The sequence below is a fragment of the Colletotrichum lupini genome, chromosome 1 (genome assembly GCF_023278565.1).
Source record: "Colletotrichum lupini chromosome 1, complete sequence".
Lineage (NCBI taxonomy): Eukaryota > Fungi > Ascomycota > Sordariomycetes > Glomerellales > Glomerellaceae > Colletotrichum > Colletotrichum lupini.
In genome coordinates, this window is record NC_064672.1 from 695551 (window position 1) to 711904 (window position 16354).

General features: G+C 54.0%; 7 protein-coding genes across 7 annotated transcripts; 4 read left to right on the forward strand and 3 right to left on the reverse strand.

The window, feature by feature from the left end:
* Positions 1–103: 103 nt before the first annotated feature.
* CLUP02_00220 (uncharacterized protein) lies at positions 104–869 on the forward strand (the record flags this gene model as incomplete). The annotated part of the gene is made up of 3 exons (XM_049279272.1): positions 104–213; positions 291–477; positions 693–869. The coding sequence occupies 3 exons, from the start codon at positions 104–106 to the stop codon at positions 867–869; spliced, it is 474 nt and encodes a 157-aa protein (XP_049135229.1).
* A 1319-nt stretch (positions 870–2188) lies between these two features.
* On the forward strand, positions 2189–5044 carry CLUP02_00221 (glycerol kinase; the record flags this gene model as incomplete). Its single annotated transcript, XM_049279273.1, has 3 exons — positions 2189–2841; positions 3324–4570; positions 4626–5044. 3 exons carry the CDS (start codon positions 2189–2191, stop codon positions 5042–5044), a joined length of 2319 nt encoding a protein of 772 aa, XP_049135230.1.
* A 779-nt stretch (positions 5045–5823) lies between these two features.
* Positions 5824–7259, reverse strand: CLUP02_00222 (mannose-1-phosphate guanyltransferase; the record flags this gene model as incomplete). The annotated part of the gene is made up of 4 exons (XM_049279274.1): positions 5824–6720; positions 6787–6933; positions 7060–7103; positions 7253–7259. The coding sequence occupies 4 exons, from the start codon at positions 7257–7259 to the stop codon at positions 5824–5826; spliced, it is 1095 nt and encodes a 364-aa protein (XP_049135231.1).
* Positions 7260–8539: 1280 nt separating this feature from the next.
* CLUP02_00223 (uncharacterized protein) lies at positions 8540–10414 on the forward strand (the record flags this gene model as incomplete). The annotated part of the gene is made up of 8 exons (XM_049279275.1): positions 8540–8803; positions 8953–9237; positions 9286–9358; positions 9510–9741; positions 9800–9924; positions 10001–10102; positions 10170–10239; positions 10291–10414. 8 exons carry the CDS (start codon positions 8540–8542, stop codon positions 10412–10414), a joined length of 1275 nt encoding a protein of 424 aa, XP_049135232.1.
* A 51-nt stretch (positions 10415–10465) lies between these two features.
* On the forward strand, positions 10466–11538 carry CLUP02_00224 (uncharacterized protein; the record flags this gene model as incomplete). Its single annotated transcript, XM_049279276.1, has 4 exons — positions 10466–10855; positions 10947–11114; positions 11168–11219; positions 11276–11538. The coding sequence occupies 4 exons, from the start codon at positions 10466–10468 to the stop codon at positions 11536–11538; spliced, it is 873 nt and encodes a 290-aa protein (XP_049135233.1).
* A 1328-nt stretch (positions 11539–12866) lies between these two features.
* On the reverse strand, positions 12867–14349 carry CLUP02_00225 (uncharacterized protein; the record flags this gene model as incomplete). The annotated part of the gene is made up of 3 exons (XM_049279277.1): positions 12867–13219; positions 13652–13844; positions 14302–14349. 3 exons carry the CDS (start codon positions 14347–14349, stop codon positions 12867–12869), a joined length of 594 nt encoding a protein of 197 aa, XP_049135234.1.
* A 1377-nt stretch (positions 14350–15726) lies between these two features.
* Positions 15727–16062, reverse strand: CLUP02_00226 (uncharacterized protein; the record flags this gene model as incomplete). Its single annotated transcript, XM_049279278.1, has 1 exon — positions 15727–16062. The coding sequence occupies one exon, from the start codon at positions 16060–16062 to the stop codon at positions 15727–15729; it is 336 nt and encodes a 111-aa protein (XP_049135235.1).
* Positions 16063–16354: the final 292 nt, after the last annotated feature.

Consider the following 16354-nt stretch of genomic DNA (forward strand, 5'->3'; position numbering starts at 1 on the left):
ACATCTCGAAAGACAGCCATGCCCATCGTTCTTATCAACACTGGAACCCAACATCGAATACTGCATTCTACCCAGTACATCTACAGTTAATCAATACGTTCTGATGGAAATGCAAGACCCAGAGATCCAGCAGCTTGGGGAGCCGGCTCCACCAGAAAGGTCGGTGTCTTTGCCTCAGAGACTCCTGGGGCTTCCGGTAATCTATAGCATCGAGTACGTTTCGATTTGTTCTTTCAAACTTCGTGAGCAAAAGGGAGACTTACTGACACGAAGACCAATTGTCTCTCTAGAATCTGGAGTCATATCGGTATCGGGCGTCGAATCGGTGGACTTCGCCGCGGCCGTACCCTAACGATACTGCGCAAAGTCGGAGGTGTTGCGGGAACAACCGTATCTGTCTATATTGCGGTCGTGCACGATGAGCCTATTGCCCCGCTGCTTTACAACTGGTCTGCCTGGTCGTCACCAAGGCTTTCGGTATCTATATACTAACGAGGGTAAACAGCCTTTGGTGCAGTGCTGCACTTGTGGACAGTGTACTCTTTCTCACATGGCGTCACATGTCCAAGATGCCCAACGCGTACGTGTTAGCCCCCAAGCGATAACAGAGACAACGAAACTTACAGTCTAAATCCAGCTACTCCATTCTGTTCATCCTAATGTCCTATGCGACTCTAACCACATTACTAAAGGGACCGGAGCTGGTCCTCGACAGGGTCCTGCCGGTGCTCCCTCTTGTTGCCATCTCAGGGGCATTCCTCGCCTCGCTCTTCTTAAGCATACATGAAAGCATCATGATCCCATCAGTTCTGGACGTGGAGCGTGGAGACCGTGCTGCCTGGGACGCGATTGCTTCTTGTCTGGTGTAAGCGGGCTGGGAGTTGGGTGGAGATGCTGGGTTGAAGTACTTCTTCTAGTAATTTTGATGTAAGTACTAGGAGAACAGGGATTTCAGTCGGGTAAAAGAAGGGTCGCGGCAAGACCGCATTTACAAACCGGAGTCTTGGAGCTGAAGGGTCATCTTGACCAGCTCGATCGATGACTAAAATATACATGTTTGATTTTCACAGTAGCTATGGACGAAGTCCAGGGGTGGAATCAATTGGACTTTCAAAGTTAACTGTGATGTTGCGCTTCTTGGTATGCTTTTGAGGATTAATACCGATCCAATCAGCAACTTCCATCACCGTTTCTTACCAGGCCTTCCATTCCTACTCGAATACAGCCGCTACCAGGTACCAAGTCCACACTCACAATCTCATGTCGTTCATCATCTCCACGGTAAATCGCAATAGTCTCTCAAGCTATAGACAAGTCGAGACCGCAGCAGCAGAAGAGTCTGGACATTCTTACCCCTTCTGGGCGGCCAATCCCACCATTGACAGATTGATATATGGGAATGCCCCCGTCCGCAAGGTCCGAATAGATGGATAGACCATTACCACCTTGCTTTATGCGGCCCCCTAATTAAACGCTCTCATAGAGACTATGACTGCGGTGTAGTTAAGTAGGTGACAAGATTAAATACCGGCCAACAAAAGATCGTAATACTTATTTACGACCTGATCATTATTTCTAGCTCTCTCATCATCATCATTCTTCTTTAATGTATTTTTAAAGAAAGAAAAAAACCCCTTTTTAGCTACGTTTCTATTGTTACTTATATACTATGTATCATCACTAGAGAATGTACAGTAGAAAGAAGAATAGCAGAAAAAGAGCTATGGTTCATAGTACGGCAAACGATTATGTCACCCACTTGGCTCCCTCTTCCACTCACGCCTACGATGTAGTCAAAACCAAGCGTCGGTGACAGTCCGTTCACCACCCTCACCTCGGTGAAGGCCCGTCAACTCTTCAACCCTAGACTCCAGCAGACCCATTGCCTTTTACCTAAAAATGGAGAGATTCTCGGTGCTCAAACCCCGAACATGCCCGAGACCCAGAGTCGCCCCATGTCTCCATCAAACGCACCTCGGGATTTCCACCCGCGAACCAGCGACCCAGCGGCGCCAAAAAAAAGTTTCGCGAAGACGAACGACCGACCACATCCTTCAACAGCAATTCATGATTCGCCTGTATCATTCGCTACCGCGTTGTATGCAGGCAGCAAATCCCTTTCGATTCCCGAGCCCCCTCGAGCTCGATCTACGACCACAGAGACCCAGTCTTGGGCCCAATTTCCCTAATGCATCCCCAAATCCTCTCACGCGTCCTTAAAACCCCCCAATCACTCCCCAGGATTCCCCCCTTTCTGGGTCCCGTCGTCTCCGGTACCAGCGAGCCGGCAGACAAGTTCTTCAGCCCGAGTCCGAGGACGAGGGCGAGGCCATTGAGACCATGGACGGCCCATAGACGTTGTATACACGGCCGCAGAGGTGAAAGCGACGCTGGCGAGAATGGTATAGTCAGTACGGGATATTACACGTGCAAAACGGTTCGTCGCACGCCGCAGCAGCAGCAGCGGGAGCTTCGCGCGAGGCCCAAACCCCTCAATTCTTCCTCCAATCAGCGCCCCACGCCCGCTTCTGACATCATGCCGAGCGCCGGCGCGAAGCTCCAGCTGGGGCCGCCGCTGCTGCAGCACATGTCCGTCCGAAATTTGTCGTCGCAGCGGCGGGCAACACAGACGACAAAGACGACCCTGGGAAATAATGCCACGGCAGAGGCTAACAACGGCAACGGTGTTCGTGCGGCTGGAATAGACGCAAGAGCTTCACAAGACGAACAGTACACCAAGAACACCTCGTCTCAGTCAAAGTCTCAGTCCCCCGCCGTTCGTACTACCACCACCAATACCACCAACCAGCCTCCTCGTGGGACGGCATATTTAGCTAGACAGTCAGTCAAAATCCACACACGAGAACCACAACCTATACCTGCACACATACATATCCTACTCCCGAGTCCTATCGCCTCGTGCTCCATCGCGAAATCCACGATCCCGACTTGTTCCCGTCTCCCCCCGTACCCGCCCCGCCTCCCACGCCGGCTCCTACGGCCCCCTTTGCTTTTGCGCGTGCTTGCAGAAACAAATCCCGTACAACCCCAGGGGCGCTGTCGATTTTGCTCTTCTCTCCGCGTGATACCCCCCGTGGTCCCCACGACCCTCCTCGTTCCCCATTGAAGTCCCCAGAGCCCCAGCTTGCTTAGTCTTTAGCTTCTTCTTCTCTTCCTCGGCCCCCCTCTTGTCTCCGTTACCTTTTCCCTCAAGATACCTCTTGTATTTCCTCTCTTTGTGTCTCACTCTCACTCCTACTCCCCTTTTGTCCTCCTCTTCCTCTCCCTCCTCTTCTTGACTTACCAACAACCTACCACCACAGCAGCGGCGGCACCGACAACACAATGGCCGAGACGAGAGAAACCAAGCGCCCGCGCGTGGCCGCAGACCCGGCCGAACACCTCCCAGCCGGCATCACAGAGACCCAAGAAGAACTCAAAGAACATTGGTTCGTAGGCAGCATAGATCAAGGCACGACCTCGACTCGCTTCCTCATCTTCAACGGCCTCGGTGACCCTGTGGCAAGCCACCAGATCGAGTTTGAGAACCACTACCCGCACTCGGGCTGGCAGGAGCACGACCCCCTCGAGCTCCTCTCCTCCGTCGAAGAATGCGTTGAAAAGGCAATGGCCCAGTTCGCTGAACAAGGCTACTCCGCTGCCAACATCCGTGGCGTCGGCATCACCAACCAGCGCGAGACCACCGTCCTCTGGGACGTCCGCACCGGCGAACCCCTCCACCACGCCGTTGTCTGGCCCGACACCCGTACCACCTCCCTCGTCCGCGAGCTCCGCGCCCGCCCCGGCGCAGACGCTCTCCAGGACCTGTGCGGTCTGCCCCTGTCCACCTATCCTTCCTCCGTCAAGCTCCGCTGGCTCCTCGACAACGTCCCCTCCGTCCGCGAAGCCTACGATGCGGGCCACCTCGCCTTCGGCACCGTCGACTCCTGGCTCATCTACCGCCTCAATGGCGGCGCAGACAAGGGCGACGACGCGATCCACGTCACCGACTCGACGAACGCCAGCCGCACAATGTTCATGAACCTCCGCACCCTCAAGTACGACGACACCCTCCTCTCCTTCTTCGGCATCGACCAATCCAAGATCCACCTCCCCAAGATCGTCCCCTCCTCCGACCCGACCGCCTTCGGCTCCTTTGCTCGCGGCGTTCTCAAGGGCGTGCCCATCGCGGGCTGCTTGGGCGACCAATCCTCCGCCCTCGTCGGCCAGTGCGGCTTCTCCCCGGGCCAGGCAAAGAACACGTACGGTACGGGCTGCTTCCTGTTGTATAATGTTGGCGAGGAGCCCGTCATATCCAAGTCGGGTCTGCTGGCTACCGTCGCGTACGATTTCGGCAAGGGTAGAAAGCCCGTATACGCCCTCGAGGGCAGCATCGCAGTCGCAGGCTCGGGCGTCAAGTTCCTCGTCAAGAACCTTTCTTTCGTGGAAGACTCGTCTCGCATCTCGGAGCTGGCCGAGACGGTACCTGATAACGGCGGCGTCGTCTTCGTGACGGCCTTTAGCGGCCTCTTTGCGCCATACTGGATCGACGACGCAAAGGGAACTCTGTGTAAGTCATCATCTCCCAATCAACACCACTCACCTGACTAACATGCCCAAAACAGTCGGCATCACAGCCCACACCCAAAAGGGCCACATCGCCCGCGCGACCCTCGAAGCGACATGCTACCAGACAAAGGCCATCCTCGACGCCATGGCCAACGACTCGGGCCACGCCCTCGAGAACCTCGCCGTCGACGGCGGCCTCTCCAACTCAGACCTCTGCATGCAATCCCAGGCCGACATCAGCGGCATCCGCGTCGACCGCCCCGCCATGCGCGAGACGACGGCCCTCGGGGCCGCCATCGCCGCTGGCCTCGCGCTGGGCGTCTGGGACGAGCTCGAGGACCTCAAGCACGTCAACCAGAACGGGCGTAAGATCTTTACGCCCGCGCTCGACAGGGAGACGAGCCAAAAGATGTTCAAAAAGTGGGAGCAGGCTGTCGAGATGTCTAGGGGTTGGGTGCGTGATAATGCGGAGTAGAAAAGTGTAGAAAGCATGTGGGTTTGAAGATTTTGTTCGGAGTACTTGGGTATACAGAAAAGGAGATAGAAGCCTATTTTTTTTGGATGGTGATATGATATTGGGGGAAAGTTGGTTTCGCTTAGACAGGATACCTATCAAGTCAGCTTCTTGTCTTGCTTGCCTTTCGCACCCACCCACCCATCCACACGGGGAAGGCGCAAATGTGATCCGTCATCTCAGGTATCCCTCCACCCCTCCTTCCCCCCACATCAAATCACGAGATACTCGCATGACATGCGCATGAGCAACACGACGAATTGTCACCATCTTCAAAGCACGTTCGCGGTCTCAAATTCAGAGGTATCATCTTTATTCTCATCTGTCTCACAGATGACCCCACGGTCGGGAGTCTTCCATGTCCACGGCACATCGAGGGATATGTCCTCCAAGCTGGGTGACAGCCCTCGACACCGTTCGTCTGCATTTCGTCACGAAATTGGGGACCATCATCTTTCCCAAACGCAAAAAAGTAAGTAAAACATCGCAAAGCCAAGTGCTTTTCTGTGCTCGCCAAATGATTTCCCCCTGCCGACGCCAGCCAAAAATGTAGTGTTTGGTTTCCGCCCCCGTTTCTTGAAGTTTGAAGACTCATGAGTGGAGTGGTGAATCGTATCGCAACTTGAAATTAGAAAGTCGATAAGAACAGGCGTGCAGACAAGAAGTGTGAAGAGCGCGGACCCTCAGAGTGTTCGTCCAGGCCCGGGTATAGTGTTTTTTCCGGTTGTTCGGTTCCGGTTTTACATGATGATGGCGGGGATGTCAACGTTGGCCTTGATGCTCTTGTGGGGGAGAATGCTGCCACCGTTGACGTAGATCTCGTCGCCAATGGTCACGTCGTCGCCGAGGACAGTGACGTTCTCAAGACGAGCCCACTTGCCAACAGTGCTGTTCCAACCGACAATAGTGCTCTTAACCCACGCATGATCCTTGACCTTGGAACCGGGCAGCAGAACGCAACGCTGAAGACGGCAGCCGTCGCCAATAACGACGTTGGGGCCGACCGTCACGTTGGGTCCAATCTTGCAGTGCTTGCCAATCTTGGCAGAGGGATCAATCAGAACGTTGCCGCCGTGGACGTAAGGCTCTGAGGGGGAGGCAAGCTCCTTGGAACCCTGCTTAGTGAGGGAAGTGAGGTACAAGCAGGTGCCGGTAAGGAAGTCCTTGGGCTGACCGACGTCCATCCAGAAGCCGGGGAGATCAAAGCTGTGCAGCTGACCATCCTTGACGATGGCGGGGAAGGTCTCCTTCTCGATCGAGGTGGGGCGAAGCTCAATGCGCTTGAGAACACTGGTGTTGAGGATGTACATGCCGGCGTTGATGCGGTTGCCAACAAACTCGACGGGCTTCTCGACGAAACGGTCGATCTTGGTGGGGTGATTAGGCTTGTGGACAACGACACCGTACTTGCTAGGCTCCTCGACCTTGGTGACGACAATGGTGCCCTCATCGCCATGGTTCTTGTGGAACTCGGCCAAGTCCTTGAAGGGGAAGTCGCAGATGACATCCGAGTTCAAGACGAAGAAGGGGGTGTCGTCCTTGGCAAGAATGCTCTCGGCCAGCTTCAAGGGACCAGCGGTATCGAGGGGCTCGGTCTCGACGGAGAAGGTGATGTTCAAGCCGAACCTCTTCTCGTACTATGGATGGAGGAAGTCAGTATTTATTATGGTAGCTGTAGAGGGGAAGCTCATGGAAAGACCCACCTCTGCCAAGTGCTTCTCCATAACCTCAGGGCGGTAGTTGACAGCGAGGACAACATCGGTTACGCCAGCAGCAGCAAGAGCCTCGATCTGGTGCTCAATCATGGGCTTGTTCGCGAACTCGACCAGGGGCTTGGGGAGGGTGAGGGTCTGCGCATTGGAAATACCAGGTCAGTAACATATTCGATCAGTGTGGAAGGTACAGCAGCCGCTGGCAGAAATCTGCTGCTGCTGCTGTATGCTGTGTGTTCAAGCTAGGGAGAGGAATGAACGTACCAGAGGGCGAAGACGAGTGCCGAAGCCGCCGACGAGAATAATGGCTGTTCGAGCAAGTTAGCAAGTTTGCGTCACTGCCGACCACATATTGCGCCTGCCGCCGGCCAGCCTCGAGTATCGCAGATCGATGGGCAAGGCTGGGACTGGGGCAGGCTGAAGCGCATGTAGCTGTTCGTATGGGGCAAGTGCTTACCCTTCATGTTGATGGTATTGGAGTTGAGGGGTTAGGTGATGGTTCGATATCGTTGTGCGACGCAGAGAAAGGAAGATGTGGTAGCTTCCGTGGGTGAGGTGCGTATGTAAACGAGTGTGTGAAGAGTTGAAAGAGGGAGGAGGTTCTCTTGGCCTGGTCGGTGTGACTGAATTTGGCAACAAGGGGAAGCTGCGCTTTTTCGGAGAGGAGGACAGGCGTGTATTTGGTTGAGGTGACCAAAGGGGTAGCTCTTGCAGTTCCAGAAATGGACGATTAGAAGGTTGTTAAAACAGAGAGAGACAGGCGTGCCTTTTCTCGAAAAGGGTATACAATGGAATCCTGCTTGTGGAAAGTAGAACCCGAAGATGGGAAAGTGGAAGAAGACCTTTTGGGAGGAGAAAGTTGCAAAAGGCAAGAGGTTGAGCGAGTGCAGTGAAGGAAGCCACGAGGGGAGTTCAGAAAGTTGGGATGGGGAAAAAAGGGAGGTCAGAGGTCCACGGTTGGTCAGTGGTCAGTGGTCACAGATGGGAAGGCAGAAAGAGCAGGAGAGACGCGAAAAGAGGCGCAGGGTGGTGAGGGAGAAGGCACCTTCAAAAATGACACGACATCTGTACCCCCCAAGGTCCCGGTCAATTGCAAGCTGCAAGTCACTCAACACTGCGTTTTCTATGGTGCGGTACTTTGACCGGGCTGCCTGCGATAGCAATCAATTGGGGGCAGCATGGCAAGAAGCACAGGGCACCCAAAGGGGGGAAAGAGAAGGGGCCCGGGGGCGGAATGGGGGGTTCGAACGGGTACACTAACGGGCGGGATTAGCACCAACATGCTGGGCTGCAAAGTGTCTGGCATTTTGATACGTTGTTCTAGACTTTTTTATACCTATCCCAATCAGAGCCATTCACCATTCCACGTTGCCTGCCCGGATGGACTAGATAATTTGGCGATGCTCGAACTCTGACGTTCCAATTATAGCCTAGAGACAGAAATACTCTTGTAGCTGGATGAGGTACTCGAGAGATTTGAGGTTGTTGATTACCAAAGGAAGGTAGGACTGTTCAACATTCTTTCCTGGTTCATCGAAATTCAGGGTACGTAGACCGGAAGACGTACCGTCCCATGGCCAATGCGGAATCCCATCCAATGGCCTCCCTCCTCTCCCCGTGCGCAGCGCACCCATGTGATCCCATCGTCCAATCCCATCCCGTCAACTAGAGTGGGGCTCCGAGGCGAGAGGAGGGAAAAAAAGAAGAAGTCGCAAAGTCCAGGGAAGGAAAGGACCATGCTGCCATGCAACAACGCTACGCCGCAACGCCCAGCCCAGCCCCAAGCTCAGGCAAGGCCCAGCTGTCAGGGGCTGCCACCCATCACTTTCTCCAGCTTTTCGACTTTCGCTCCCGTCCTACCGAGTACGCTCCTCTACTCTATCTGTACAAAGCATCGATTTCCAAACTCAAAAAAACCACTATCCGCACGAAAGCACGAGCACAGCCGACGAGACTACACAAACAGCTACATACAAGCACGAAAACATACATACCCTCCCGGCGATCCGTGTGTGGGGATAGGTACCGGTACTCCCTCCTAGGTACACCATCACAAGTTCACAACACGTTCGGCAATGGAAGAGGCACTATACTCGGCCCTCCGAGCCTTTCCAGGTTCTCAATGGCCGCAACAGAGAGAAAAAAGTGGAGGTATAGCTGTACGATGGGGACTTTGAGGACTCGACGTTCCAGTTCGAGATTGCGGCGACTCGTCAGCCCCAATGGCAACATAGCTCCTGGCGCATAGCACATTGCATTGGCACACAAGCACATCACCTCAACCCGCCAAACACATTCGAGTTTCCGCGAGGCCTCGTCAACCCAGCCTTACCCCCAATTTCCCCTGCCGAGATTGATGAATTTGCTCATGCCTGCCCTCCGCCCTCCCTTGCTTGCCGCTGCCGCTCGCAGTCTCGTCTTCAAACTCCAAGCCAATTGACGGTGCACAGCATCTTTACCATCCTTAGGGGAGAGACGTCAAAACGGTAGACCGTCGTACGCCGCAAGCCGATACTGGACCGCCCGTATGAAGTCCGCATCTGGACGTGCCGCGGGGGCCACTGTCTCTAGAGTCTGGCTCGCTCGAAACCTAGACTGCAAGGGCTCTCCCTACAGATCCGAAGACAGCTGACCGGCGGGCCCGTACTAAATTCGCGACTTTTGCCTCCTCTTGTCCCCCGGATCATGGATGCGCATCTCTGCCCGTCCGTCAGCATCACGGGAACAGATGCTGGGGAACCGGGAAGATCAAGCCTTGGGGAGGAGACAAGAAGATGCTCACGCCCGGGACACGAGCTTTCTTCAGCTGCAGGGCTCGGCCGCTCGTGTTGTGTTTACGAATCCATGCCGCAATTACGACGAATGCCAGCGTCGCATCCCTTCCTTGGAGCTATCAAGCCTTCAAACTCACATCTCTCCCTTGGCATCCTTTTTCCTCTTCGATTGGTGAGCATGTCTCGGCGCATTCGAGAAGCAGCGCCTCGCCCACATTGCGCTGCAACAGGCCAACAGCTCTCAATGATCATGGCCAAGTCAGGACAGATTTCGCCTTGACGCCTCAGCTAGTGGAGTCGCTCATCCCACCTCATGCTACACGTCGTCCAATGCGGCGGCAGAAATCCCCATCTCGTGACTAGGAAAGCTGGGGTGGAGGAGCAGTAGTAGGGAAAGTCGCCCCTCTGTGCAAAGCCACATTGATTTCCAGGAAAATCGTCAATTGAGCCACCCACGCTGGGGGCCTTGAGAGGGGCATGCCTTTGTGCCATGGGCCCGGCGGAGAGGATCCTCAAATCGCTCAACATGCGACGTGACGTACGTGTTCACCTCCTCTCCTTTCAAACAACCGCGTCCGGCCCACGATCCATCATCCCAAGCCTCTGCTGTGTATGGAGTAGGGGGCAACGTAGACAGTCACAGTTCCAGAACGCTTGACGCCGCCGATAAGTGGGGGTCACAGAACCAACGTGACATGCCACCTCAAACTTGAATGAGAAGAAAATCCACAATCCACATCCCGGGACTGCCCGGCGTCGAATTTCGGCCGTGGTCATTTTTGCCATTCGGCTTCTCATGCTGCTCCTCAGCATACCAGCCTGCAACTAGTCTCGCAAGCCTGTAGGCAGTGGGCAGTGACAGGTTCCTTCAGTTCCATCTTTGGTTTTCTTTCCTAATGTCGAGCCATGATCTCTCACCGTGTCCGTTGGATCCCTCTGTCACTAATCAACTTCTGGAAGGGGTAGCCCGGTCCTCCCCACCCTTCCGTGCTAAGATCCGAATAAACCCCGGCCCGAGATCCGCACCACGCCACACGGACTCCCGCTCCGTCCGTCCCATCCCACGGGTACACTCAAACTTTCAACGACCAGAGGCAAACAGCAGATCATCCGAAACTTCCAGCCAGGCATTTCATCTTCTCCCTCCTGCGTGGTTCCTGTGCAGAGATGCCGGGAGTACACTCCCGCCGTGGAGCAATGCGAGATCATTTACGCATAGTCAATGCATACCAAGGCAGGATAATGTTCTGGAATGGACGGAACATACCAGGCGAATCCTCTCACCCGTGATTGAATAAACAACACCCGCCCTCTTCCCATCCAGCTCGAGCACACAGGACAGAACGGAAGGAAAAGTGAATATGCATAATCGGCAAGGCAGGATCGGCAGTCCAGAACAGGGACAAGAATGATGCGGATGACATGCTGAGGTTATCTACGACGTTTATCCAAGGTACTTTGCTCAAGTGCACCGGTATCGTCACAATCCAAAGCTACAGGTACCTCGAATACTTTCTCGCGAACACGGAAGCATGCAAATACCAAGTATTGTCACATGTCCATCTCCCTTCCCTCTGTACCCCTGCTCGGTTCGTCAGAACGATCTGATACTATATGCCAAGGTGGGCTTACTCGCTAAATGGCGGGCGCGTACATGGCAAAGCACCGCGCCGCCTAACACCTTAGTACCTTACCTTGCCGGTCAGATTGGAACCACCGCGACGTCATCCACTTTCCGACTCCTCGGCTCCGGTGGAACTTAGCTCTCCACCACCGACCATCACTGTTGAATCCCGTCCTGCCTCTCTACACCCTCCGGAGAATCCGGCAAGCTGCCGGTACCAGACTCCATCAACGCTCCACGTCAATGTCAATTTCACGAACCTCTACCCAAGTTTACGAGATGACCATAGCAGCATCTGATCCATCACTTCTGCTTCAACCTCCCTCCCATGTCATAGTCACCTAGCATAAAGTTCAACAGTCTTTGCAAAAAAGGAGCTTGAAAGCGTTTTGTTTTTATTTCTTTTGTGATCGTCTTTGTTCTTGCCATCCGTACCATGAAGTCTTTGTCGTTAAAATTTGGTCGTTATCATCATCATGAGCGTCGCAGAGGCGTCCGCATATAAGATAGGAAAAAGGCGTAGGATCATGAGAAATTCATCATCATCCTCCTCCTCCTCCTCCCCCCTTTCTCTCTCGCCTATTCTTCTCGCACCAACAGTCTTATCAGCCTCGTTGCCTTCAAACGTCTCTCGTCATGTTATCTTGGTTCTGCCAGTCTTTCATCATATCCATCGTGCTCTCAGCTTGGCCAAAAGGCCCTCATCCAGTCTCGTCAGATCCTCCCAAAAAGTCGTACGAAAAGCGTAACAATCGTGAATGAACCCCCTTGGAAAAGGAATCAAGATGTAATTCGAGATGCTGAACCTCTCCCAGGCACCATCAATTTCGTCGGAGATGCAGGAGAAAGAAGAAGAAAAAAAACGTATGCTTCGCTTTTGAGGCAATGCGTAAGGGGGCGTGGCTCTTCTGGCCGTCTTTAAGCCATCCTCCCACCCCAAATGACCCCCTGATTTTTGTCTCGAAAACAAGAGCAGAGAATGAAGAAAAATCCAAAATGCCGAGTCCACGTCTCAAGCTCATGTGAGTCTAACCGCCCCATCATCGTCATATGTTCCAATCTGTGTGGTAATTCGTCATTTTCGAGCAAGCAATGAAGGAAGAATGTGGTTCCAGCTCAGTCGAGGGCGTACCCTGAGCAGGAGGAACAAAATGCGCAATGCAGAAAGAATTGTCAAGAAGGAAAGATGGTCGGTCGGCCAGAGTCGCCTCCGGTTGTTGATCCGTTCGGATAAATGAAGGACAGCCCCTGACTGGTACTGTACAATCCCAGCCAAGCGCGCGGTCATCAAAAAGTCTTGAAAGTAAAGAGAGAAAAAAAGTCGAATCCGAGAATAGGCGACGAGAGAAGAAACGCATTTTGTCCGAAATTCGAAGGAGACCGGCCGGAAGAGTTATGAAGTGCAGAAATCAGATGTGCCGCGCGGAAACCATGATTCTAGTTCATTAAGTCGTGAAGAGTCGTCGCAGTTGGAAAATATGCGTCGCTTTTTGCCCGTTTTGTTTTCTCCCCCAACATCTCTCTTTGACCCTGTGACCTCCCAGAGCAGCCGTCTGGAGGCGTCGTCTTCTGTCATAGGCTCAATCAGCTGCGAAGCTGTTCCAACTTATAATAGTCGTCGTCTCGAATCCCTGCCGCCACGTAACGCAGGGATTCAGGCTACCTGCCTATCTTTAGTCGAAAGAGGCCGTAGAGCTGCTGCTCGAATGGTGACCAGATCGACGGTGGCTGTCTCGCGAGCTGTGACTGGATGATGTGTAGCGGCTCTTCTTGGAGCGGCGAGCAGGCTCAGTGGCCGGAAGCCCCTGAACGATGCCATTGCGAGCCAGCATGCCGCCGTTGACGGAGAAGTTGCGGCACACCATGAAGGCACGCATGGCGGCGTTTTCCTGGGCCAACGAGTCGGATTGATACGCGAGATCCGTCTGGTACTCGCGTCCGTTGACCAGAACCAAGCAGGTGTAGCCGCTGTGATCGCGGTAACACTCGTAAGAAGGGTCGTTCCATCCTCGTCGCCGGCAAAGACCTAGATTGGATCGGTTAGCCCCAGATCTTCTTCTGCAAGTCATTCTGAGCCAGTCTTGATGGCACAGCTGAGGGAGAACAGCGGATACACGCCTCTCAACGACGTTATGCCATCTGTATCCGAGCCCAATCCACTCTCACAGACTTTTTTCCCCCTTGCGAACCCTGCATGCCGTTCCTGAAGAGAGCCGCAGCGACAAGCTGACGTCGATCCCCGGACATAATGCCACGTCCCGACTCGTCGAGAGTCACCACGAAACGGGAGACGCATGTCATTCCCGCCATTGACAGAATGCAGGGGTAGGGCACACGATCTGACCCAGTTCCCCAGGTCATCATGGACAGCCCCACTTATACGGACAATGGCGATGACGAGGTTCAGGGAAGCATTGGGCTCCAACAATCCATCTACAAAACTCAATTGATGACTTACTCTCGAGGTACTGCATGTAGAAGCCTCCCATGTTGGCAGTTATTCCCAATGGGTCGATTAAGAGAAGCGGTGGTGGTTCTGAGATGCAGGTCCAGATCCAGGCGGGGGAGACGGGAAAGACCGTAGCAGGGGAGAGCAGTTGTCTCAGAGCAAGAAGGAAGAAAAAGTGAAGCAATGCGACGAGGGTTGATTCCTATCCAGACAAGGGGACCAAAGATGCGGACGCCGTGAGATGCAATCGAGCCCAACGGTGAGGCGAGCAGAGAGATCTGTGGTCGGGGATGTGATGGGATGGGATGGGCTGGGCTGAGCTGGCACGCACTCTACGCACCACGCGCCAAAGCAATGCTGGGAGGGTCGTATGTAAGGCGTAGGGCAGAAATCCGGGGCGTGGTCGAGGATAGGCAAGTATGTAAGGTATGAGTTGTTCAACGAGATGTAAGGTAGGAGAAAGTGAGCTGGAATCGGCTAAGGTTCTCGATGTTTTCGTGGTTCCCAGGTTGGAGAAGTAAAAGCCTGAAGAGGTATGGGGGGACAAGATGAAGAAAGTCGGTGGAAGGGGTGTTGATGTGTTGTTACTTGTGCGTGTGTGCGTGTACGGAGTATTGAAGGTGGTGTGTGTGGGCGGGTGGTGTTGTAAGTTAAGCTACGTATCCAGGGCTTCCGTCTCTCGGGTTGCAGGAAAGCATCTGAGCCATGAACGGAGAGACATGTGTCTGCTTTATTGCAGAAAAAAAAAGAGGTGCCTTTCTCTTTTTTTTCTCTCTTTCTCTCTCTCGTGCTTCTGGGCTTGTCAACGGAACTAGTGCGGGGGCAAGGGGGGAGGGGTGGAGGGGGTGGTGGTGGTGGTCAAGCAACAACAAGTCCAAGTCCAAGTTCAAGTCCAGGTCCAGGTCCAGCATCAACTTGGTAAAGGTACTTGGACATAACATCGACACTATCCGTAGCAGTATGTGGTATTGGAGAGCTTCGGCGGCAACGGCAGCGGCAGGAAAAGGAAATGAGGGACCAGGCAAGAAAGAGGGGAATGGAGCTGTGTACCTCACTACCTTGGCTAGGAGGAGGAGAAGACAGACGAACGAGGAAAAGGTCAACAAGCAAGCGACATACAGGGCGTTTCTGTCCGTCTGTTCGGTCAGTCTGCTGCATCTCTGGACTCTGGGCAGGGACGTGAACATGGAAAGCCAGACGCCGAACCGCCAGGGGGGGAGAGCAAGAGAGGTAGAAAAAAACGGGCACTGCGGAAAGAAGTGCACAATGACAATGGGGGCGCTTCTCTCAATGCCCCCTTCTCTTTTTTTTCCTCTCTCTCTCTCTTGATTCTTTTTGGTTCGAGATGCAAGCGGCGATGCGGCTCTCGAAAGAGTGTGACCCATGCTTTGCTGCGTTGGCTCGCCTCGTTGCCAGTTGATAAAAACCGCTGGAGACTAGACAGCTCCACAACGACACACTGAAGAGGGGGGGAGGGGGGTACCAGCATCATCGCTGGGCAAGGGCCCCAGGGCCAGGGATGGGCGGACGAAGATCTGTCTCTCTGCTGCTGAGACTTGGAGGGAAAGGTCCCCTGCTCGTCCATTAGTCTCCCACTCTCTCCAGTCTTGCTGGCCCAGTCCCCTGGTCGCTCATCTCGAGGCCCGGTCGTTCGTTGGAGAGTCTGACCTGTAGCAGATGAGTATCGAGGCCTGGACTGGAGAATCGACGAGGTATCTCGATAACGTTGCCCCGTACGGGACTTGACCGCAAGGTCCGACATGCTTCGGTCTTCAGATGCGTAGGAGGAGCCACAGAGCTTGTCGCTGCTCGTGGCGCTTGACGGTCCCGTTCAAGCTTCTCCTTCTAGGGCACTTCGACTTTTCGAAATGTAATCTGTGCTGCCGCCGGTCGTGCCGCCGAACATCGACCGACTTACACTTTATTCTGTTTTGGGCCCAGCTTGTGGTTTGCCCACGACATCATCGTCACAAGCAAAGGCGCGCGCCTCTGGTACATGCGTACATGGTCGAAACTTTGGACGAAGTCTCTCCGACCATGTGGCCCGCCGGGTCGCATAGCGGGCTGCCTTAGCTTCTCTGGGGCTACAGCAGAAATGTCGAGGGCGAATTGTGAGACGAAAAGGACTGAGAGAAAAACAAAAAAGAGGAAGAGACTGACGAGGGCTGCAAATCTGCAAAGCCGGTGGCAAAATGGAACCATACGGACATGTAGGACCCCAATCTGGCGAGGCGAGCTGGTCCTCCTCCGGCGGCGCACAAGAGGTCTGGTACGTTGCTGTTACTTGATCGAAGAATCTGCCAAGTAACTCTCGTCGAAGAGTTTACTTGACGTGCGGGATACGCTGGTCCCGAGTCCGGGCTTCCATGGCCTTTGATTGAATTGTTTCGGGCTGGCGGCGAGTCAAAACGCCAGAGCATGCTTATTTGCTTTTCTGGCTCCTCCGAAGAGGGATGTGCCTAGTAGTGTATAGGAATGCCCTATCCAGTGACCGTGGAGAGGAGAGAAAGAGACAAAGGATGACTGATGCGAAATCGATGCCCTAAATTTTTCGTGTTAGCGGCGACTACTGCACCTGTAATCAACTATCGAGTAAAGGGCCGGTTGGCACTTGTGGACAATTCCTCACCAACCTGTCAGACCGTAGACGTGCCGTCTTTGTCGGCTCCATGGTACCGTTGCTGTCATTGTCACCGTCGCTGGTGTTGTCCA